This window comes from Patella vulgata, chromosome 5, assembly GCF_932274485.2.
Source record: "Patella vulgata chromosome 5, xgPatVulg1.2, whole genome shotgun sequence".
Classification (NCBI taxonomy): Eukaryota; Metazoa; Mollusca; class Gastropoda; family Patellidae; genus Patella; species Patella vulgata.
Window position 1 is genome coordinate 76,803,861 of NC_065883.2, and position 25,458 is coordinate 76,829,318.

General features: G+C 40.2%; 1 protein-coding gene across 1 annotated transcript in view; it reads left to right on the forward strand.

Moving 5' to 3' along the window:
• The first annotated feature begins 13,801 nt into the window (after nt 1-13,801).
• Nucleotides 13,802-25,458, forward strand: part of LOC126821322 (cubilin) — a 32,346-nt gene continuing 20,689 nt past the window's right edge. Inside the window, exons 1-14 of the mRNA XM_056101077.1 lie at nt 13,802-13,933; nt 14,898-15,079; nt 15,601-15,760; nt 17,143-17,324; nt 17,692-17,860; nt 18,341-18,522; nt 19,351-19,513; nt 19,731-19,844; nt 20,095-20,337; nt 21,208-21,340; nt 22,288-22,487; nt 23,387-23,574; nt 24,552-24,759; nt 25,180-25,383. Coding sequence (XP_055957052.1) covers nt 15,604-15,760; nt 17,143-17,324; nt 17,692-17,860; nt 18,341-18,522; nt 19,351-19,513; nt 19,731-19,844; nt 20,095-20,337; nt 21,208-21,340; nt 22,288-22,487; nt 23,387-23,574; nt 24,552-24,759; nt 25,180-25,383 — 2,143 coding nt within the window. The 5' untranslated portion in view covers nt 13,802-13,933; nt 14,898-15,079; nt 15,601-15,603. The remainder of the gene's footprint in view (nt 13,934-14,897; nt 15,080-15,600; nt 15,761-17,142; nt 17,325-17,691; nt 17,861-18,340; nt 18,523-19,350; nt 19,514-19,730; nt 19,845-20,094; nt 20,338-21,207; nt 21,341-22,287; nt 22,488-23,386; nt 23,575-24,551; nt 24,760-25,179; nt 25,384-25,458) is intronic.

Sequence of the window (25,458 nt, forward strand, 5' to 3'; positions counted from 1 at the left end):
AAAATTTAGATATTTTCCCTGAAATATGCAAATGACTATAAGCGGTTAACGTTAATATGATTCTCTTTATAGTATGTGGTGGCCGTCTGGCTGGTAGTGACCATGGCGACATCAACAGCCCTGGTTACCCTGGTAACTATCCACATAATCGTGATTGTATATGGACGGTTCTGGTTTCACCGGGGAAGAAGATAATCTTCACGTTTGCAGCTTTAGCCCTAGAGCATCATCAAAACTGTAGTTACGATTATTTACAGGTAGGCAGAAATCAGCCATATTGAATTATAACTTCCTGATCACATGATCACATGGGTTAGGATCACTCGGCAAACCTCAGCAGATTCCAGTACCCTACATCTAGCCTCGGCTGTATGACGAAGTCCGCCATTGGAACTACTTTCAAGTTCCCGGATTACCAATTGCACTGAAATTCTACACACGCATCGAACGACGCAATTTTGATAACTTCTTTTTAAAAGCGGCAAGTTTTCCTAATAAGTAAACCGGTGCCGCATCGCAATTGTATAGGCGTAGGTACATATCACTTACCGTCATACAGCAGAGGCATGAGTAACGGAATCTGCCGAGGTTTGCCGAGTGGGTTAGGATGGGGCAGAGGGCCTGGCAAGGGAGAGCATAGTCGTTCGGATGGAATGGGAAACCAAGGTTCCGTGTATACATTGGCATGCACATAAAAGAAATATTGTCAGTTACAATTCGATATATGATTAGACCATACCGCCACTGTCCAGGCAAAATGTCCGTCAAAGCACACTGTATGGCTATCTTCATTAGTCCAGTCAGAACAGAACAGTATTTCGTTTGAAATTTATAGGAATAAATGAGGAATAAATTAGGTTACACGTGGTACGTTGCACTGTGAGGCAGTTATAGCGGGGTGTTAAAGAAGACAGCGCCCATTGTTTGTCAATCTTTCTCGTGCATATCATGGGGTGTTGGTTCTTCTAATTGATGACCAGGTTGTTCGGTCATAATTTTTCAGTACCTCCATTTCGTTATATTTGGAGTTATCGCCATTGCTTACTTTGAAGAGTCTTGTCAATGCTCTTATGACAGAATTTGTCATCTGATCTGTTTGAAATTTATGCTTATTGTTCAGATTAGTGAAATGAAGATCCATTTTTTAAATAGAGTTCCAGAGTTATGGCCCGTGTTCACTTCTGTATTGTTCAGTTGTGTGAATGGCCCTTGAGTAAATGAATGATATGTTATAATGTCTATTATAGATACAAGATGGAGAATTGGATACCTCAGATGTTTTAGCGAAATATTGTAGTACAACGAATCCTGCTCCGGTTACCACATCCGGTCCCTACGCTCTCGTTACATTCCATTCAGATAGAAGTCTCAATGATCGAGGCTTCCATATCACGTATGCTGCTATTGCAGGTATGGTTCTATTAGTGTCAATGATCGCGGCTTCCATATCATGTATACTGCTATTGCAGGTACGGTTCTATCATATCATAGATCCATTCATCAGTTAATCATAACGTGACAGCGGAGTGCGGTAAAGGCGGCAGAACCGTCAGTTGGGCAATTTTGTTCCTTGCAAACTATTGTGAAATCTGAAACTTTTAAAGGCCAGAAATTGTTAAAAAATCTGTGAAAAATCTTTGACGTGCCTCTTTTTAATCCGATTGAATCCAAGCCGGGACATTATTTACTGTTGGTATTTGGCGTGAGGTGCACAGAACTGTGGGTAATCAACTAGAAACATCAATACTGTTTGGTTAATCAAATGTCCAACGTCATAGGGTCAAAGGCCTCTCGTATGACACACGTTGCGACCTTCCATTCATTTAAAATAAAGGAAATGACGTATGACATAATTTATTTTGTAGCGGGAGCCCAGTGTGGTGGTGAATTAACAGGAGACCAGGGAATAGTTATCTCGCCTAATTATCCGAACGCATATAATCATAATGCACAGTGTGTCTGGACAATCCGAGTTACGCCTGGAGACACGATCAGCCTGACATTTACGAACATGGATCTCGAAAGTCAAGCTTCATGTCGATATGATTTTGTCGAGGTTTGTTTCATATTTATTTTTATTTGTCTGAAAGAGGCGAATTAACAAATATATTACCCAAGACAACTTTTGTGGACAAATGGTATAACGCTCGTACTTTATATCATAAGGCCTGACATTCAGACAAGTGGCATTGTTTCATATATCCCACTACTTGTACGTGATAAGGAGTGGGGTTTCATGTCCAACCTGGTGAGTTTTCTCCTGGTCCTTTCACTGCTAATCCTTGATTCCTCTAGTCATGAAAAATCCGGAAAACATTTTCTGTTAATTTATGGAGAGAGAGAAATAGGATTTAACGTCCAGTCGACACAAACTAGGCCATTTCGGGACTAACATATGGTTCAATTTTATTTCAATAATTCGCTTGCGCGTAGGGGTCTTTAGCAGTAGGAGGAAACCAAAGTACCCAGAGGAAACCCGAGAGGTTGGACAGGCGACCCGACACCTCGTCACGTACAACCGGGGAATCGAAACTGGGGGGGTTGGATGGCTGAATGGTTAGCGTGCGCGCGCTGTATCATAAAGTCTGTCATTGAGTCGACTGGCGTGGTTTCGAATCCCCGGTTGTACGTGACAAGGAGTAGGGTCGCCTGTCCAACCTCGTGGGGTTTCTCCGGGTCCTCCGGTTTCCTCCCACTGCTAAAGACCCCTACCGCAAGCGAATTATGTAAATAAAATTAAAAAAAACAAACCATATGTTAGTCCCGAAATGACCTGGTTTGTATCGAGTGGACGTTAAACCCCATTTCTCTCTCTCTCTCTTTATAGAAAACTGTATGGCCATCTTCAATAGCCCAGTTGATGCAGAAAATTAGGATGTTAAACTATATGCTAATTTATAGAAAACTGGTGTAGAGGAAAATATATCCCTGTATGGCTATCTTCATTAGCCCAGTCGATGCAGAAAAGTATGGCGTTATTTCGTTTTATCTTGGTTTTGTTATGTTTGAACCAGGTTCGAGATGGTGATGAACAGACTTCACCTGTTATTGGTAAATACTGTGGAACGAATATACCGTCTGTTCTCTCCAGTTCCAGTAACGTCATCTGGATCATGTTTAAATCAGATGCTTCACAACGTGGAAGTGGATTCCGAGCCACCTGGGAAGCAGGTTAGTATACACTATCGTCAACATCACGCTTGGCTAATAGTACATTATTTATTCAACATGGCAGACATATTGGTCTCCCGTGTTGTCATGGATATCATTGACGTCATCCTTTGAAGTTGGCTACCTTGTCAGTGGTGCAGGACAAGATCCTGGCAAAGGACAACGTATAGTTGATTGGATGGGATGAAACACTGAGGTCTTGTGTCCACGTTGGTGTGCATGTTAAAGAACCCTTGGCAGTTGGAATTCGATATATACTATTCCAAAAAAGTAGGGGATATTTGATTTTTAAGTGTTATTAAAGTCACCTAATGAAACTGACGAAGAAACAAATGACAAAATGAAATGAAGTTCACATTCATCGATTTATTCCAAATGATCGTTAGACTAAGTAAGGCACAGACTGACCATTATAAGGGTAAAATGATACCCGGGGTCAAACAGCAAAGTTACCACAGCATCACAACCAAGTCAGTAACGGGTAAATCCTCCTCTGTTTGCCAAACAAGCATTGATCCGACGTGGCATACTCCTAATGAGACGTCTAAGGTCATTTTGGTCCAGATTGTCCCATTCCTGTTGCAACGCAGCAGCAAGTTCTTGGACATTGGCAGGACGTTGTTGACGTTGACGTAACCTCTGTCCAAGCATGTCCCAGACATGCTCGATGGGGGAGAGGTCGGGACTCAGTGCTGGCCAAGGTACTGTGGTGATGTTCTGTTGTTGGAGGTAACCTGTAACGATCCTGGCCCTGTGACATCTTGCGTTGTCATCCTGGAAGATGAAACGGCGGCCATGACGTCGTGCGAACGGCACAACATGGACTGCCAAGATGTTGTCCCGGTAGTACTGGCCTGTAACACGCCCGGCAACAACATGTAAAGCCGTTCTTCCAGCAACAGTGATGCCTCCCCACACCATAACAGAACCACCCCCAAATCGATCATGTCTGATGACGTTAACGTCTTGGAAGCGCTCGTTTCGACGACGCCACACCCTCCTACGTCTGTCCAAAAAATCAACAGTGAACCTTGACTCATCTGAAAACATCACATTGCTCCAGCGTCGATTATCCCAGTGTTGACGATCCCTACACCAACGACGTCTTGCCTGAATGTGATGATCTCTCAAACAAGGGATCACGCGAGGACGTCGGGCGCGAAGGTGACCCCTATGCAGTCGATTCCGAATCGTCTGGCCACTCACTCTCACACCAGTGTCTGTTTGAAGACGAGCGCTGATCTGATTTGCTGTGATGACACGATTTCTCAAGGCCAAGGTACGGATAAATCGATCCTGGGCTTGAGTTGTCGCCCTTGGTCGACCTGAGCGTGGTCTGTCCTGTACAGATTGTGTATCACGGTATCTGGACCATAGCCTGCGTATGACAGACTGAGAAACATTCATCGTCCGCGCCACAACCGCCTGTGTTGTGCCGATCTGTAGCATGCCAAGGGCACGTAACCTTTCATTTTGGGTAAGCCGACGCATATCAAAATTTGTTTTCTGGTCACTAAAACAATTAAACTGATGTTTCCACCCTGGAATTCAATGCCACAATGACTGTAACATTCAAAGTCAGAGTCGTGCAAATCTTGGGTTGGACCCCCATGATGATCCCAAGCATCACCTGCATTCCATGCGGTAGCTATTGGTGCGTTTGGGCGTCACATGTAACTGGAAATGTTTCTTCTGTTAGGTTCTATAGTGACTTTTTTCGTAGTCATTTGCATATTTTAGTATTATGCCCCCAAAATCAAATATCCCCTATTTTTTTGAATAGTATATAAGAGTAGGTTGTAGTGTCGCTGTCAAGCTAATTTCATAGGAATGAATGTGTGGGATAGTATATTAATATTTTACGGTCGACGTCATCAAGTGGCTCCCTTGTCAATGGTGTAGGACGGAGAGAGGGAGAGAGAAATGGGGTTTAACGTCTACTCGACACAAACTAGGTCATTTCGGGACTAACATATGGTTTAATTTTATTTCAATAATTCGCTTGCGCGTAGGGGTCTTTAGCAGTGGGAGGAAACCGGAGGACCCAGAGAAAACCCACGAGGCTGGACAGGCGACCCTACTCCTTGTCACATACAACCGGGGATTCGAAACCACGCCAGTTGACTCAATGACATACCTTATGATACAGCGCGCACATGCTAACCATTCGGTCATCCACCCCCTGTAGGACGGAGAGCCTGGCAAGGGACACTGTATAGCCATAAGGTCCTCTTTACCATTACCACTTATGAACTTCGATATAAAAGACTAGGCCGTAGTATCGCTCTCGGGGAAAAATCTCCATCATGGCACACTGTTTTCATTAGCCCAGTAGTAGCAGAACCGTAGGACCTTAAACCCCATATCATTTCATTTGATGTTGGGGTTCCAGTATTTGAAACTCATGTGTTGATTAGGTATAGTTTAATGGTCGAGAGCGAGACATTAAGTAATATATTGATACTGCACGAGGCGTTAACCGAGTGTTGTTTCAATATATTACACAATGTCTTTAGGTTGAGACCATTAAACAACTTAAAATACAGACACTATCCCGCACGGGCTTTTCAATGAAATACGTCATGCGAGTTCAATATTTCACCTAGTATAGATAATGTACGATGGGCAAGTTGCCCATAATTATTGGAAATAATGGTATGCCAATATCAAAGGATGACGTCACATCTGTATTTTAAATGGAAATAAATGTTCTTGAGAGTGTATCTGTATTTTAAGTTGTCTCGAGCTAGACAATGCGTAATATATAGATACAACACTCAGGTTGATGCCGTCGTGCAGTATCCCAGTCGTCCATCTTTCTGTCTGTTAGTTCAAAATTCTTGTAGTAAATATGAAGATTTCCAACATTGTAATTAAGTAAGAATTTACTCATAAATATAAAAAAGCTATCCATTTGGGGTTTTTTTTAGCTTGCGGTGGAACATTTACAGAATCTAGTGGAACTCTTCAATCTCCATCATACCCTAATAGTTACCCCCACAATAAAGAATGTGTGTACTTGATTAACCAGCCAGCTGGATATAGAGTTGTCCTCACTTTCAGTGGTTTCGATATAGAGGGAGCTACCAGTTCAGGGTCGTGTAATTATGACTATGTCGAGGTATGTAGAACTTTAAAAAATGTCAATTACATGTATTTTTATTAACACGAATATTAGTGAGGAATCTGATTAAAATACAGATCTATATTTCGTACGAGCGGCTTTTGACCCTATAGCGTCAGACATTGATTAATCAATCAGCGTTGACGTTTCTAGGGGTTTACCCACAGTTATGTGCAGAGAACGCCAAGAACCTGCCGTAACAGACGGTTTCATTGGCTCATTCCTCACATCAACTAGAACACATGTTATATAAAAACTCTTCCAGATCTTAGTGTTGTGAAGCCAGGTAAAACGAAATTTTGAACTATAAAAAAACGAAATGAAAAAAGATCTGTGTTTAATCAGATTGATTAGTGAGTTAATGCGAACAACATTTCCCAGGGTGATTTCGCCGCATCAGTGGTGTCCCATAACGACCTGGAACAGTGGATGGTAAACCGAGGCCCTGTGTACTCAATGACATGTACGTACAGAATCCAAACAAAAGAACACGAGACTCTTGGAAATTGATGACGAGTAGGCAAAATCACTGCATGGCATATGTCCGTTTGGTGCAGAATGGATGTTAAACCCCATTACATTTCACAAACGCATAACGATTTGTAAGACTCTGTTACCTGAATTTTATAACCACTGTTATTCATTGAAATGTCTGGATTACATTGTCCATCACTGAAATGTATCTGGATGTCTGGATTACACTGTCCACCACTGAAATGTATCTGGATTTCTGGAATACATTGTCAGCCTCTGAAATGTATCTGGATGTCTGGATTACACTGTCCATCACTGAAACGTATATGGATTTCTGGAATACATTGTCAGCCTCTGAAATGTATCTGGATGTCTGGATTACACTGTCCACCACTGAAATGTATCTGAATTTCTGGAATACATTGTCAGCCTCTGAAATGTATCTGGATGTCTGGATTACACTGTCCATCACTGAAATGTATCTGGATTTCTGGAATACATTGTCCGCCTCTGTAATGTATCTGGATGTCTGGATGTTAATATCTAAACACCTGAACCTGTAATATCGTTTAGGTACGAGACGGTGGTGGAGCAGATTCCCCAGTACTTGGTAAATTCTGCGGATCTCAGGTTCCAGCTGTTCAAGAATCTACGCAAAACTTGATGTGGATCAAATTCAAGACGGACGGATCAGTTAGCAATAATGGTTTCCAGGCAACCTTTACACGAGAAGAAGCTGGTGAGTATTTTCTTCTTAATGACATTTAATCAAGGCTTCGAAACAAGATGGATAGGCCTTTAAACAAATTGTTTTATACCAAGATGTGCAGGCCTTGAAAAAAGTTGTTTTGTACCAGGGTATTACCTGATTTCAATGAAATGATAACATTAATAATACCTCTGACTAGCCAAACTTTCGACCACTTCCGGTTCGCGGTTTCCTAGATATGGGGTTACCAGTTACCACATATTTCATGTGGCACGACTACAGTTCGTAATAATTAACCGATTTTAATGCAACTCACACATTATGATGTCCCGGAGTAGAAAAAGTTTCGACCACTTCAGGTTCGGCAATACTATATACCGGAAAACACAGGAAAACACCGGAAAACACCAGAAAACAACCGGAAAACACCGGAAAACAACCGGAAAACACCATTTTATACTGAATACCGGAAAAACACTAAATACCGGAAAACATCCTAAATACCGGAAAACATCCTAAATACCGGAAAACATCCTAAATACCGGAAAACACCCTAAATAGGTAACCCGGAACCTGGTCCTCTATGTGCGGTTTTGGACCAAGTGAGCGCCGATGAAGGAAGGTCAAGGTCATTACGATGTTCGTTTTACAAATAGCCCCCCCCCCCCCCTCAAAAAAAAAAAAATCCGAGAAATTTGGGAGAAGAAATTCTTAAAAAAAAATCTGAAAAGAAATTTTTCTTTGACCGTAGGCGATCGCTCGCTTGTATGTTAATGAACTTATTTCATCAGCGCTCACCTGGTCCAAAACCACACACGAGGAACAAACTCCGCATTACTAAATACCTACCGGAAAACTTAGAAGAGTAAACTGTGCCCGAGATTTTTTTTAGAGAGCGCGCCTCGCCGCGCCGCTCCGGGAGGGATCATCGTCAGGGTGGGACGGGGGGTGGAATTGTCCAGTCACGTGACGAACATAGATCTTCCATTCCTCAACACATATTATTTCCACAGTCATTGTCATTAATCACAAATTACGGGATGATATACGAAAATGCAGGTTTACTTTGAAATAGTGCAAATGATACTTTTTCATCTACAATCTTCAGATCAAAGGATGAAAGTTCTTACACAGTGTAGCATAATTTGTGCAACAGAAGACATCTCGAATATCGATTGTCGGAAAAAACATTTTCTCAGGGACATTTTTTTCCGATTACGCATTCGGTGTAAGTCTTCAGCCACCAGGGAGGAGTTGGCCTAATCGTGCCTTCCACTAATTCATACCACCCTGATGCCAGCGTTACTGGTAAGAATCAGGAGACCGGCGCAACCGGCATATAACGGGGCCCTCAGAGGGCTGTGTTTAATCTACTGAAATACTGAAACACTGAAATCTACTAAAATTTACTGAAAACTAAAATTAAAATACAAAATAATATATGGTCAATGATGGAGGTAGACTGATTGCGTCTTTTAAAACATTCAAAACATAATAGGCATCAACAAAATTTTGGAGAAAAAAAATTGGAAATTTTTTTTTCTTTTTGGGGGAGGGGGGCTATTTGTAAAACGAACATCGTAATGACCTTGACCTTCCTTCATTGGCGCTCACTTGGTCCAAAACCGCACACAGAGGACCAGGCTCCGGGTTACCTATTTAGGGTGTTTTCCGGTATTTAGGATGTTTTCCGGTATTTAGTGTTTTTCCGGTGTTTTCCGGTATTCAGTATAAAATGGTGTTTTCCGGTGTTTTCCTGTGTTTTCCGGTATATAGTATGGCCCCTTCAGGTTCGCGGTTTCCTAGATACGGGGTTACCAAACATTTCATGTGTCACGGCTACAGACGGAATAATCAACCGATTTTAATTCAGCTCACGGATTATGATAACATTAATAATATCCCAGAGTAGACAAAGTTTCGACCACTCCAGGTTAGCGGTTTCCGAGATATCAGGTTACCACACATTTCATGTGGCACGGCTACAGACAACAGTTATCAACCGATGACTAAGAAACGTAAATGGCGAAAAGTTTGGCTACTCTGAGATATTATTAAAATCTGTTGATAATGGCGGTACGCAGACTCAACACGTCTCCGAATTGTCTTACCAAATGTGGCAAATAGCCCCTGCATAAAAAAAATGGACATTATTCTCTAAAAATCTCTGATGAAGAGTAGGCTGTAGTGACACTGTCCAGGCAAAATGTCCTTCACCTGTTTTCATTAGCATTTCATTTATTTAAAAAAACATTTCAAAATATTATTTTTGTATTTTTCAGTTTGTGGTGAAATTTTAACAGATACAACCGGATCCCTGACGAGTCCTGGTCATCCCAATCCATATCCACATGGTGCTAACTGTACCTGGCATATCACCGTTACCCCTGGTTACATTATTAGACTTACATTCCATTCGTTTAGTATAGAGGTCAACAACCCTAACTGTCGCTATGACTACGTTCAGATCTACGATAACGCTATGGTTAACACCAACAGCAGTCTAGGACGGTAATATTCTATACTCTGTACATTAGTTTCGTATAGTCATATTTGATATTTTACAGTGGTCATATTTGATATTTTATTGTAGTCATACTTGATATTTTACTTGTCATATTTGATATTTTGCTGGGGTCATATTTGATATTTTACTGGGGTCATATTTGAACTGATATATTACTGTAGTCATAATTGATATTTTATTGTAGTCATATTTGATATTTTACTGTAGTAATAATTGTCATATTTGATAGACATATTTGATATTTTACTCTAGTCGTATTTGATATTTGACTGTGGTAATAATTGATATTTTACCGTGGTAATAATTGATATTTTACTGTAGTATATTTGATATTTTACTGTGGTAATAATTGTTATTTTACCGTAGTCATATTTAATATTTAACCCGATACGTCACTGTACTATTTGAAAATTTTGAATTATTATTTTATATTTTTGTAATTTGAATCATTTATTTGTAGATTTTGTGGCTCTGTTCGACCGCCAGTTTTAACATCAACAAGTAACACAATGACTGTTAGATTCGGTTCCGACTCAAGTATCGCTCATGAAGGTTTCTCTGCCTCCTATGTTGCCCTCAACGCCAGTACACGTAAGATTATCACTATTTTTGTTTTGTTTTTTAGACTGTGCATCCGTTGTTGTCGAACGATCAATCATTGGCTGAGAAAGTTCATGGGATTTTCCGATGTGGTGCAGGACGGAGTGCCTGAAAAGAAAAGCTGTCTAGTCGTTCGGATGGGATGAAAAACCGAGGTCCCGTGTATACATTTGCATGCCTGTAAAAGAATTCGATATAAGCGTAGGCCATAGTGCCGGTGCCCGGGCAAAATGTCCCTCATAGCACACTGTATATGGCGTATGCGCGTCTTCATTAGCCCAGTCGGAGCAGAACAGTAGGACGTTAAACTCCATTTCATTTCATTTTAGTTCTATTTTCTCCATTGATGAATTTCTAGTCTGGCTGTTTTATTTTCCAGTGTGTGGCGCCTTCCTAACCGATACTTCTGGTGTTATCACTAGTCCCAATTATCCAGGTAACTATCCACATCAACGGGAATGTATCTGGACTATCTCAGTTCCCGATGGAAATCAGATTTTATTAAATGTGACAGATTTCCTGATGGAGAACCATGTCAACTGTAACTATGACTACCTTGAGATCAGGTAAATGTATTTTATGTTCTCTATAGTAAGTGCAGGAAGACCACACCACACACAAACCAACCGAAACCAACAAGACAAACCCATGGACACGACAAACCTTACTATGGACAAGACATAATATTTCAAACACATAAGACAAATACACAAGAAAAACCCACGAATGACACGCAGTATGTCAAACAAGAAGCACACATATCAAGTCAGGTTAATGGATCATAGGACTAGCCGTAAGCATCCACTGCGCTGTACAGGCCTGTAGTGGTACAAGATTCACTCAACATGAAATAAACTAATAATAAGGGAAACAATCCAAAAGAAAACAAAAGGGGTAATAATTCCCATGCGTTTAATAATAATAACAATAATATATCATTATAGAAATTTGATAATAATAATAATAATAACAATAATAATAATAATAATATTAATAATAACAATGATAACAATAATATGTTATTATATAATGATAATAACAATGATAATAATAGTATTTTATGATGATGTTTTTATTATAGAAAGTTACTAATAATAATAATAATAATAATGATAACAATAATATTTTATTATAGAAATAATAATAACAATAACAATAATAATGGTAACAATAATATTTTATTATAGAAATGGAGGATATCAGACGTCACCATTGGTTGGTAAATATTGTGGAAGAACGATTGATAATATCATCGTCTCCCATAGCAACAGAATGTGGTTAAAATTTAAAACAGATGTATCACAGTCAGCTCGTGGATTCAAGATTCTTTATGATGGAACATCTACAGGTCTGTATATTACAAATTTCGGGGGTCGGGTAGCTGATTGTTTAATTGTCAGTATGGTCGGTGTGTTTTAGATTGTGACATCTGTCATTGAGTCAAGTGGTATGGTTTCGATCCTTGTACGTGGCATGGGGTGTATAGTGGGGGTCACCTGCCCAACCTCGTTGGTTTTGCGAGGGTCCTCTGCCCCCCCCCCTACTAAAGGCCCCTAATCGCAAGTGAATTATTGAAATAAAAATGAACCATATGTTAGTCCAAAACTGACCTAGCTTGAGTCGAAGTGATATTAAATCCATTTATCTTGTTGTTGTGGACGATGTTCTTCGAAAAAAAAACCCCAAATGTTCCGTCAATTTAAGTACATTCAACAAAAAACGTTCCATGCATGTTCCTTGGACAACTGTACAAGTTGACAACTTGAATTTTGATATGATATAAGGTTCCAATATGACAATCATGACGTCATTCTCGATTCCCCGTCCATATATTACTATCACACTATTTTCAAATAACATTTTTATATTGAGCAGGTTGTGGAGCCGATCTAACGTCGCCTACAGGAAGTTTTATATCACCCAACTATCCCATGACGTACGCTCATAATTCCGAATGTTTCTGGACTATAACCGTTAACCAAGGTAACACAATAACCTTGACCTTCACTGATTTTGACGTGGAAGCGCAACAGAGCTGTAACTATGATTACTTAATGGTAAGACTTTTTATTGGTTTATTTTTATTTCAAGTTGAGGGCTTTAATACACCGAGGACGGATTGGAAAAAGCACAAAATAACAAGTCTGGCTGAATGTACGTGACAAGGAGCAGGGTCACCTGTCCAATCTCGTGAGTCATCTCTGGGTCCTCCGGTTTCCCCCCACTCCCACTGTTCTACATACAAGCGAATTATTGAATTAAAATTGAACCACATGTTAGTCTCAAAATGACCTGTTGTCCCTTTCAGTTTAGTTGGTTGTAAAAGTATCAGCATTTATGACCCCTACTGTCCTGGAGATGTGAGGAGATTGGTCGCTCCTTTCTTGGGGACGGTGTAATCTTACTCCATTCCTGGGGCAAGCGGTCTCACGAGCTCCTAGAGATGTGAGGAGATTGGTTTCTTTTTTCCTGGGGATGGTGGGGCGAGTAATCTCACACCATTCCTGGGACAAGCGGTCTCACGACTTTCCTGGGGATGGTGGGGCGAGTAATCTCACTCCATTCCTGGGACAAGCGGTCTCACGACTTTCCTGGGGATGGTGGGGCGAGTGATCTCACTCTATTCCTGGGGCAAGCGGTCTCACAACTTTCCTGGGGATGGTGGGGCGAGTGATCTCACTCTATTCCTGGGGCAAGCGGTCTCTCGTCTTTCCTGGAGATGGTGGGGCGAGTAATCTCACTCTATTCCTGGGGCAAGCGGTCTCTCGTCTTTCCTGGAGTTGGTGGGGCGAGTGATCTCACTCTATTCCTGGGACAAGCGGTCTCACTACTTTCCTGGGGATGGTGGGGCGAGTGATCTCACTCTATTCCTGGGGCAAGCGGTCTCACAACTTTCCTGGGGATGGTGGGGCGAGTAATCTCACTCCATTCCTGGGGCAAGCGGTCTCTCGTCTTTCCTGGAGTTGGTGGGGCGAGTGATCTCACTCTATTCCTGGGACAAGCGGTCTCACTACTTTCCTGGGGATGGTGGGGCGAGTGATCTCACTCTATTCCTGGGGCAAGCGTTATCTCGTCTTTCCTGGAGTTGGTGGATGCTCGTGGTGTCTCTCTGGTTCCTCGGGACGCCAAGGGAGAGTTATCTCTCTTGTTTTTTAATTTCGTGTTTATTTTTAGGTGCGGGAAGGAAATGAATACGGGGAACAACGAGGTAAATTCTGTGGTACGTCTACTCCCTCTCCAGTCCAATCACGTACGAACAAACTATGGATAAAATATCGAACAGATAGAAGTATCGGAGGTCGTGGTTTCCAGGCAACCTATTTTACCAGTAAGTTCCTCTTATTTTAGTTTGTAGGGGTTGGATGGCCGAATGGTTAGCAGGTGCGTGCTGTATCATAAAGCCTGTCATTGAGTCAACTGGCGTGGTTTCGGATCCCTGGTTGTACTTGACAAGGAGAAGGGTCGCCTGTCCAACCTCGTGGGTTTTCTCCGGGTCCTCCGGTTTCCTCCCACTGCTAAAGACCCCTATGCGCAAGCGAATTATTGAAATAAAATTAAACCATATGTTAGTCCCGAAATGACCTAGTTTGTGTCGAGTGGACTTAAACCCTCTCTCTCTCTCTCTCTCCCTCTCATTTCAGTTTATGGGAGTTGTATGACCTTGTGGGTTTTCTCCGGGTCCTCCAGATCCCCCTTATTGCTAAAAACACTTACACGCAAGCTAAAGATATCCATTTTTATGATGTGTATGTAAAAGAGTCCTTAAGAGTTGGAATTTGATATTAAAATGGTCCGTAGTGCCTCTGTCCAGGCAATATTGCACCCATAGCGCACTGTATATTCTCATTAGCCGAGTCGGGGCAGAACAGTAGAATCCCATTTAATTCCATTTCTTGAATAAGACCCTTGGTTTTACAGTAAATGATGGCTACTAATAAATCTGTTTTGATTAAAACTTAGGTTTGCATCATCGTGGAACATCAATTTTATACATTATCTCCGCGGGGGTTGGATGGCCAAGTGGTTAGCATGTGCGCTGTATCATAAAGTCTGTCATTGAGTCAAGTGGTGTGGTTTCGATCCGTGTATGTGACAAGGAGCATATAGCGGGGTCATCTGTCTAACCTGTGGGTCCTTTGATTTTCCACCATTGCTAAAGACCCCTGCGAGCAAGTGAATTATTGAAATAAAATTGAACCATGTTTTAGTCCCGAAATGACCTAGTTTATGTCCAGTGGATGTTAAACCCCATTTTTCTATCTCTTTACATTATCTCCATTCTCGTATTTCAGGTTGTAATACCAGATTAACCAGTCACGACGGTGTAATAGAAAGTCCCAATTTCCCTAACAGCTATCCTCATATACGTAACTGTACCTGGGTAATACAGACTACATTTGGCAACAAGATCAACGCCTCCTTCTCACATTTTGACCTGGAAGGCTCAGCCACCTGTTCCTATGACTACCTACAGGTACGATGACTTATACAAGGGACATCCGGAAGTTCATACAAATTGTCCAAAACAGTGTCATACGTTTTTCCTAAACATTGTCACACATTTGTCCAAAACAATGCCACACATTTGTCCAAAACGTTGTCATACATGTGTCCAAAACATTGTCATACATTTGTAGGATGATATCTAGATTTTTGGGGACTGGTTATGGATTAGGGTTAGGGGTCTGTTTAGGGTTAAGGGACTGGTTAGGGTTAGGGGACTGGTTTGGAGACTGGTTAGGGTTAGGGAACTGTCCACACGGTCAAACATTCTAAGACTTGTGTATGATAACGAATAACATCAACTTATTAGATGAACAATGTTAATAACGTAACTCATTTTTAATGGTCTTTCTGTCTCCGTCAAATGTGCACCCAGAACATTGTCCGACTCCCGAACCACTCAATATTCTTAGCACCCACCCCATCCATGGTGGTACAGCCATGTTATTCTATTTGGGTATTCAGAAGCTTATTTATTTGTTTTTGTTTTAGCTAATGGATGGTAACAGACCAACATCAAATTTGATTGGTCGATATTGTGGTAATACCATCCCACCTTCTATATCAACCAATGGTTCAACTCTATCTCTCAACCTGGTTACAGATCAATCCGTAGCTGGAAATGGTTTTAGACTCGAATGGGTGACAGACGGTAAAATTCTTTCTATTTTTACGAGTGGGTGGCGCTGGCCAATTGGTTTAACATAAGATCATTAGGCCTGTCATGGCGTCAAATGGCGGAATTTCAATTACACGTTGTAGGTTTCTCTGGGTCCTTGGGTTTCGGTTTAAATGGGCATTGAATGGCCGAATGATTAGCTCGTGGATGCTGTTTCATAAGGTCTGTCATTGAGTCAACATGCGTGGTTTCGATTCCCTAGTTGTACATGGCAAGGAGTAGGGTCGCATGTCCAAACTTATGGTTTCCTGTCACTGCTAAATACCCCTACGCGCAAGCGAATTGTTGAAATAAAATTAAACCATAAGTTAGTCCCGAAATGACCTAGTTTATGTCAAGCGGACGTTAAATATTCTAGTTCGCCGATTATCCCAAGTCACTTCAATAATAATAATAATAATAATAAAAACTTTATTTAATGAGGCAACGTATTTAGTTTGCAAAAAAAAAACTAATCTTCCATAGGTCCCTCCTAAACTACAAAGACATATATACATGTAATATCAGGATAAATTTAAAATCATTAGAAATGCAATAGCATTTTAAAGTGGGAAGTTTGATAAGTCACTCCCAAACTACAAAACATATACATTATACAAGTAGAATATAGGAAGAACACTATAATTACACACAAAATAAAATAGAATGCAGTTGCAAGTTAAAAATAATAAGTATGTCATCAGTTGAATATTATGGTTCCTTCAGTGTGCAAAATAAATGAGTTTTCAGTTTAATCTTAAAATTTTCAACATTTTTACACGGTCGCGTGACCTATTTTTATTTTAAAAATACAACCTGGTGAATCCAGAAATGTGGTGGAGGCTTGTTTTTTCGAGTACGCAAATTCCCGAATCCGATATTTGGTAAGATTTGTCTGAGAACCAGAATATAGTATGGTGTAAGGTACATTTTCACTGGGTTAAATGAAATGTAAGTCAGACAGAATTAAAAATTGAAAAAAGAGCTGGCAGTTCTAACTATAAAAGTTAACAACTATATACTGTAAAGGGAACATACTGAAAATTTCAGTCAAATTGATCCACTATGAACCAAGTTTTTAGCGATTGAATTTTCTGTCCAGCCTTGATCATCATTACTAAAGTCGGTAGGATAAAACATAGTCTCGATTATCCACCTTATGATTTAATTATAAATGGAAGTCGAACAGCAAATCTGAACCTAATCCAATAAACATGGCAGGCTAGCGATGCAATCGAGAGTTGATTATGGTCTGGATAAGTTAATTAATGTCTAATTAATAATTTAGATAACATTTCGGGCCTAAAGTAAGACCTGCAATAGGCAGATTTATCTCTTGTATAATGTATGTTTCAAGGCTTGTTAATTATTTACAGGTTGTGGTGGAGACTTAGTCACGGATACCGGAACCTTTACCAGTCCTAACTATCCCAACGCTTACCCAAATCGTAGAGAATGTATCTGGAAGATCACCGTGGGAACAGGAAAATCTATTCAACTAACGATAAATCCGTTTGATTTAGAATCTCATTCTAACTGTAATTATGATGTATTAGATGTAAGTGGATTTAATTGTCTTTTAATTTAATTCTTTCTCATCTCTGGAACCACGATGACACGGTGGGTAGAACTTTGGTTCGCTAACCTCGAGGTCCAGTGTTTGATCCCTCCGTTGGCCGAGAAACTTCATCAGGATTTACTGGCGTATATTCGAATTTTCAGTGATGCAGGGCAGAGGCAGCGTATAGTCATTTGGATGGGCCGATAAACCAAGGTCCCGTGTATACATTGGCTTGCACGTAAAAGATCCCTTGGCAGAAATAATCCTGCTGTCGGGACAAAATTACCCTCATCGCACACTGTATGTCATAGTTTGTGTCGAATGGACGTTAAATCCCAATTTGATTTGATTTGTGTATTTGTAGATCTATGGTGGACCGGATGATTCAGCTCCTAGAATCGCTCATCTGTGCCATACCCAGACTACACCTCAAGTTGTCCAGACGACCGGAAACACCATGTTTGTACGATTTAAATCAGATAGCAGTATCTCAGGAACGGGATTTAGCGCCACCTATCAATCCCAAACAGGAGGTAAGAGTTATCTCCCCTTTTTAGTTATTTTTTCGAATTAGACGTAAAACTGAGTTCCTGCTTAGCCTACGCATTGTTGTGAGCTAGAAGAACCCTTGAAAGTTGGAATTTGGAATAATAGTCAACCGTAGAGCTTGTCTGTATCACTCGATATCCCTGCCCCTAGGACGACAAGTTCACATGGTTTTTATTTAGTCTCGGAGCCATTTGGTGTTCGTATAATTAAGACATTTAATTTAAGTGTCCTGTTTCCAGTTTAGTTTGCGGCTCTAGTAGTCAAGTGATTACGATGTTGGACACTTGACTGGAATGTTCTGGATTCTAGTTGAGAGAGACCCCAGAATAATTGACGCCCTCGTGCTTATCTGATACATCTGTCACCAGGACCACTGGCAGACAAATAAAGCATTGGGCTAGTGCGTAAGATAAGCCAAGATATTTAGGTACGATGGTATGATACATGTGTTTTATGTTCTCTAGGATGTGGAGGTAACTTTAGTACACCAAGTGGTACGATCGTATCCAAGAACTACCCCAGTAATTATCCCCATAATACAGACTGTCAGTGGTTGATCACAGTCGAGGAGAATCGACCAGTTGTCATCACATTTAATGATTTTGACGTGGAGGGAAGTTCAACTTGTAACTACGACTATGTAGCCGTAAGTTATTTATTTCGTTTCATCCATTATACATCAATTACATGTACATATTCCAATACGTAAAACCTGGAACTAAGATGGTGTCCATAGCAACGCAAGTTTCTTTCACTCGCTTCAGTAGAGCGTGTCCAATTATATCGAAAATGGAAATTATTGTGTAAAGTCAAAAATCTAAAAAAGCCATTTAAAACAATCATACATGTCCACTATCCTTACTAGTTTCGTCAAATAAATTTGAACATTTACAGAGGACCAGTATAACATTCTTTTTTATTTATTTGTGTTTATATGCTTAATAATTACTTTTGAAATCTTGTTGAAACATTGTACTGTAATAAACCATAGTAAGTGGACGTTAAACCCTATTTCTCTGTTGAGTGGATGTTAAACCCTATTTCTCTGTTGAGTGGACGTTAAACGCTATTTCTCTGTTGAGTGGATGTTAAACCCTATTTCTCTGTTGAGTGGATGTTAAACCCTATTTCTCTGTTGAGTGGACGTTAAACCCTATTTCTCTGTAGAGTGGACGTAAAACCCTATTTCTCTGTTGAGTGGACGTTAAACCCTATTTCTCTGTTGAGTGGACGTTAAACCCTATTTCTCTGTTGAGTGGATGTTAAACCCTATTTCTCTGTTGAGTGGACGTTAAACCCTATTTCTCTGTTGAGTGGACGTTAAACCTTATTTCTCTGTTGAGTGGACGTTAAACCCTATTTCTCTGTTGAGTGGACGTTAAACCCTATTTCTCTGTTGAGTGGATGTAAAACCCTATTTCTCTGTTGAGTGGACGTTAAACCCTATTTCTCTCTATCATTACGTGTCTTACAGATTTATGATGGAGGGGATACGTCGTTTCCTGAGTTAGTGAAACATTGTGGCACGTCTCTTCCTATTCCAAGTGTTTACAGGTCGTCCAATAATCAGGTTTATATCAGAATGAGGTCAGATGGCAGCGTTGCAGCACGAGGTTTCAAAGCTAGCTATGTAACAGGTAAGTGGAGGTCAATTTAGTTGCCTGCTTCCATCCTGTTGAAAATATACAGGCCTTTAAACAGAAAAGTTTCCTTCATAGCCCACTATATGCCCATCGTCATCAGGTGGTTGCTGAAAAGTATGACCTTAAGCTAAATCTCTCTCTCTCTCTCTCTCTCTATCTCTATCTCTCCTGATTTAATGAGATGTGTGTATGTATATCTATATTTGTACAGGTTGTGGTGGTAGAAGGAATGCTGAAACTGATGGTGCTATCATGTCCACTAATTATCCCCAGGCGTACGACAGAAACAGCAACTGTACATGGTTAATCCAGGCTGATCATAACAGTAAGTTTCTTTTCAATTCATTCAAGGACATAATGGCATGTATGTGCTAAGGAGTATGGTCGCCTGTCCAGCCTTGTGGTCCTCCGGTTTACTACCACAGCTAAAGACCCCTATAAACGTGAACCATATGTTAGTCCCATAATGACCCTAGCCCTCCCCCACTCTCTCTCTAGCTATGTGTCTCTGTCTGTCTTGTCTGTCTCTCTCTCTCTGTCTGCCTGTCTCTCTCTCATTGTTTATATATTTCCAGGTGACCGAATAACCTTGACCTTTACGCATATGGATGTGGAACAACGCGGAAGTGGATGTAACCATGATTATTTACGCGTACTGGATGGTAATGATGTCAATTCACCAGAAATAGGAACATACTGCGGTACTACTGTTCCTGCGCCAATCACATCCCAAGGCTCAGCCATGTTTGTTGTATTTATTTCTGACGGATCTTCCCAGAGTTCTGGCTTCAGGGCCACCTACACCAAGTCTGCTTCTAGTAAGTATATTTACAAGACTCTGCCTATATTTACAAGACTCTGGCTTCAGGTTCACCAATATTTACAAGACTCTGGCTTCAGGTTCACCAATATTTACAAGACTCTGGCTTCAGGTTCACCTATATTTATAAGACTCCGGCTTCAGAGTCAGCTATATTTACAAGACTCTGGCTTCAGGGTCACATATATTTACATGACTCTGGCTTCAGGTTCACCTATATTTACAAGACTCTGGTTTCAGAGTCAGCTATATTTACAAGACTCTGGCTTCAGGGTCACATATATTTACATAACTCTGGGTTCAAGGTCATCTATTCATGTATTTACAAGACTCTGGCTTTAGAGTCACCTATATTTTTATGTTATGTAGCAAATCGTGTTCTCAATACACAAAAATAGGTGCACATCGTCATTTTTCATATTATACTTCCGGTCAAGTTTGCTGACTTGCATATGCATCAGGGCCACCTAGATTAAATTGGCTTCCAGTAAACGAGGTCACGTGTACACATTAGCGTTCAAGTAAAAGAACCATTGAGAATGGAAATTTGATATAATAGTAGGCTGTAGCGCCACTTTCCTAGCGAAATTGTCGTCATGGCACACTGTATGGCGTATGTCTGTTTCATTAGCCCAGACAATATTCCGTGACTGATTCCATATCGTTCATGATAGAGATGAGAGAAGCCAGATTGAAACGTCGGCTGTTATTTATGCTTTTCAATTACTAAATTCCATCTGGTTCATGATAGAGATAAGAGAAGCCAAGTTGAAACGTCGCTGTTATTGTTATTCCATATAGTTATTGTTATTATATTTATACATGTCAATTACTAAATGCTATTTAAACAAAATTATTACCATTCTAGGTTGTGGTGGAGCGTTTACAGCTCAAAGTGGTTCATTTACCAGTCCGTCATATCCCAATAGTTATCCTGCAGCTACAGAATGTGTCTGGACAATCCAGTCTTCACCTGGTAATAGTATCTTGATATCATTCAGGTAAGTCTGGATAATCTAAGATAATTATATTTTTCTAATAAAAGTTAAAATCGTTGATCGTCATTTTGAGTCCCTTAAAAACTACAATATTGTCAAAGATGAAACTCTAAAGGGGGTATGGGTCCAAAAAATCTTTAAATTCCATTCAATTTTAACAAATATATAGTGAATTAAAATACTGCAACATTTGGCATCCTCTGATGGATCTCTCTTTAAATCAACTGAATCCAAGTTTGGAGGGATAGGGTGACCCTAGTTAAAACGACATACTACATTCTACCTACACCATGGATTTTCTTGAAGAAAAACTTTATTTTCTCTATTTAACAAGAGCTTATTTTGGATCTTGAAGTTTTTTGCACTTAGAAATTCTAATCCCTAAAGTAGACCATTAAGTAACTTTAATAAAATAAAGGAATAAGAAATGTTCTGTCCGGTTATTTTGCATACTGTCTTAAAACTTTATGATCTGTCAGTAATTGTCACTCAAAGGGTCTAATAGTAAACCCCATACTCTTCAACTTTCAATAAATTTTCATTCAAGATACTATTGCATATATTTATACCTTTCTGTAAATTTTAAAACAAGGGACCTAATATGGACCTAATACTGACCCCTAAGGTAATCCTGCATATTTTTATAACTTTCTGTAGATTTTAACATAAATGGCCTAATAATGACACCTCAGGTACTCCTGCATATTTTTTATACCATTCTGTGGATTCTAACAGAACGGACCTAATACTTACTCCTGAGGTAGTCCTGCATATCTTTATAAATTTCTGTAGATTTTAACATAAGGAACCTAATACTGCATATCGGTATACCTTTTTGTAGATTTTAATACCGACCCCTAGGGTAAGCCTGCATATCTGTTACCTCTCTTTAGATTTAAACATATGAGACGTAATACTGACCCCTGGACTGACGTCTGTATATATTTCAGTGTTTTTAACATAGAATGGAGTCCATCATGTCTTTCCGATTACGTAGAGATTCGACAAGTAAATGCAGCAGGTAGTTTGATTGGCCGATATTGTGGTTCATCAATACCTTCTAATGTAACGGCAGCTAATGGAGTATGGATGAAATTCCGATCGAACAATTTAACAACAGGCACCGGATTTGTTGGGGAGTATAATTCCGGTAATACTATTCAGCTTGTTAAAATTCTATAATTTGAAACTTTGTCCGATCCTTTTGATATATGCCAATTGAATATGTTTAAACTAAAGGAATGAGAAGAGATTTTTGCTCAGCCCAAACTGTTCCCAATCCTATTGATATGTGTAAATGGAATATGTTTAAACTAAAGGAATGACACATGAAATGAGAAGAGATGGTTCTCATCCCACACCAGGACTCGAACGTGAAACAGTCTTGCCATATGTACAGTGCCCTAAGTCAGCGGTGTCAACTTGACAGAGAGCAGTAGTAGCTCAGTGTGTAAGACACTGGCTCACTAACCAGGAAGTTTCAAGATTTACTCCAAGTATTGGCTGATTTAGTTATTCCGGATTCTCTGGCATGGTTTCTCCTTGTCCATAGTAGCTCGGTGTGTAAGACACTAGATCACTAACCAGCAAGTGCCAGGTTATTGGTCGATTTAGTTATTCTCGATTCTCTGGCCTGGTTTCCCCTTGTCAGTAGTGCAGGGTGGAAGGGAAGAGTCTCTTGTTGTTCGGGTTGGAATGCACTTAACAGAACCCTTGATAGTTGGAGTTCGAAAATTTACCTCATACCAGACTGTATGAACAGTGGGAGCATGCACAGTGGGAGCAGACTGTCTGCACAGTGGGAGCATGCACAGTGGGAGCATATTGTATGCGCACTGGGAGCAGACTGTCTGCACCTCTTTTTTAGCGCAGGCGGTGCAGATAAATTAAAAAAACATCCATTAAAAACTAAAACTTGTATCATGTTCACAAGGTTTCCGGCAAAGTGGTGTAAATTCTAAACCTGTTGCACTCTAGGTAGGATGTTAAATAAAATATTGAAAAGTTATTTATAATTTGAAAACTGACATCTGATATTTCTATTTATAGTTTTTGGTGGTGATTTGTCGGGTAGTTCTGGGCAGATTTCCTCCCCTCTGTACCCAGGCCGTTACCCACACAGCTCTGACAGTACATGGAAAGTTACTGCCCCTGTTGGTATGAGAATACGTATATCATTTACAGCATTTAATGTCGAGGGACCAAGAGGTTCGGTGTGTGTTTGGGATTATGTCAAGGTAAACGTTTCTACTTGTTTGTTTCCTGTCAATTAAGTGAGTGGGGGAGGGGGTGGGGTGGCCGAATCTTAGTCTCCCTCTGTGTAAATTTAATGAGGGGTTGGGTGGCCGAATGGTTTAATGTGTGCGTGTTAGATTGTAAAGTTTGTCATTGAATCCAGTGGTGTAGTTTCGATTCTCCATTTCTACCCGACAAGGAAAAGGGTCGCCTGTTTTCTCCGGATTCCCCCGGTTGACCCACCGCTAAATAAAATTGACCATATGTTAGTCTCTATATAATCAACTGTCTACACATCGAATGGCAGCGATATAGAATGGATTAAAATATCCTAAGATGGACGTAACTCAATAAAAGGAGAGAGACAGGGAGAGAGAGAGAGAGGGGCGGTGTTAACGTTCTCTCACACAAACAAGGTCATTTCGGGACTAACACATGATGGTTTAATTTTATTTCAATAATTCGCCTGCGCGTAGGGGGCCTTTAGCAGTGAAACCAGAGAAACCGGAGAAAACCCATGAAGTTGAACAGACCACCCTATTCCTTGTCACGTAGAACCAGGGAATCAAAACCACACCAGTTGACTCAATGATAGACCTCATGATTCAACGCGCATGTGCTAACCATTCGGCCATCTACCACCCCCCAACCCCCTCAATAAAATGACTGACAATCAAGATTTGATTAGTATCATAACAAGATTTGATTAGTATCATAATAACGTATTAGTAGTGGACAGATAGATCATTCTGTATAACACCATATTAGAAGTGGACAGATATATCATTCTGTATAGCGCCATATTAGGAGTGGATAGATATATCTTTCTGTATAACACCATATTAGGAGTGGACAGATGTAATGTAGATCTGATGATCTGTTCCTTCTAGAACAACTGATGTCACTTTTTATATGGGAAGATCGCATCGAAAACCCCGAACACTGTTTTTGTTATGCTATTAATATTATTTATATTCAGATTTTAGATGGTGGAGCGTCTGACAGTCCTGAGTTGATTCGTTATTGTGGATCGAATATCCCCGATCCTATTATTACTACATCCAATCAGATGCAAGTTGTTTTTCATACTGATAGGTCCTCCAATGGAAATGGTTTCTTGTTGAATTGGCAAGCTACGTCAGATGTACCTATCAGCTCCACGACCCCGGCACCAGGAACCACTCAAGGTATTTATATTCCTAGATTAGTTGACATCAGGTGTGCTTGTGCTCTGTAACGCTCATAATGTCTACTGGGAGGATCACCTGAATCGCTTATCAATATTGGAATTTTTAAACAGTATAGATGTCCATCACAGAATCAAAATTTAAGCACCTTTAGACCCTCTAAAGGTCACAATTTTTATCCGATTTTGATGAAACTTAAAATAAATGGTTCTATTCCAAAGATCTTAGTTTCTGTCAATATTCGTGCACATTTGATCGTAACTTCCTAGATTATGGCCCCTGAAAAATCGCGTTTTAACCTGTGGACCCTCTTGTCATGATTGTGCCTGTTTCTTTAAATTATAAATAAATGAGTATACTAAATACAATGTTTGTTGTGTAATGACATTATTTTGACCTAATTCTATTTCTATCCAACAGTTCCAGGATGTGGTGGAACTCTTTACGCCACAAATAATGCCCAGACTCTTCAATCACCTGGTTATCCAGGCGGTTATCCACATAGTTTAAATTGTGTTTGGGTTATCCAGTCACCATTAGGTACTCGTGTAGCGGTGAATATAACAGATATAGATCTAGAAGTACACGGTATCTGTAGATATGATGCTGTCTCTTTCTTTGATGGTAAGTTTTACACTATTTTTATACGTAAATTGTCGTCGCCCCTGTCCGTCACAATTCTTATCCGATTTTGACGAG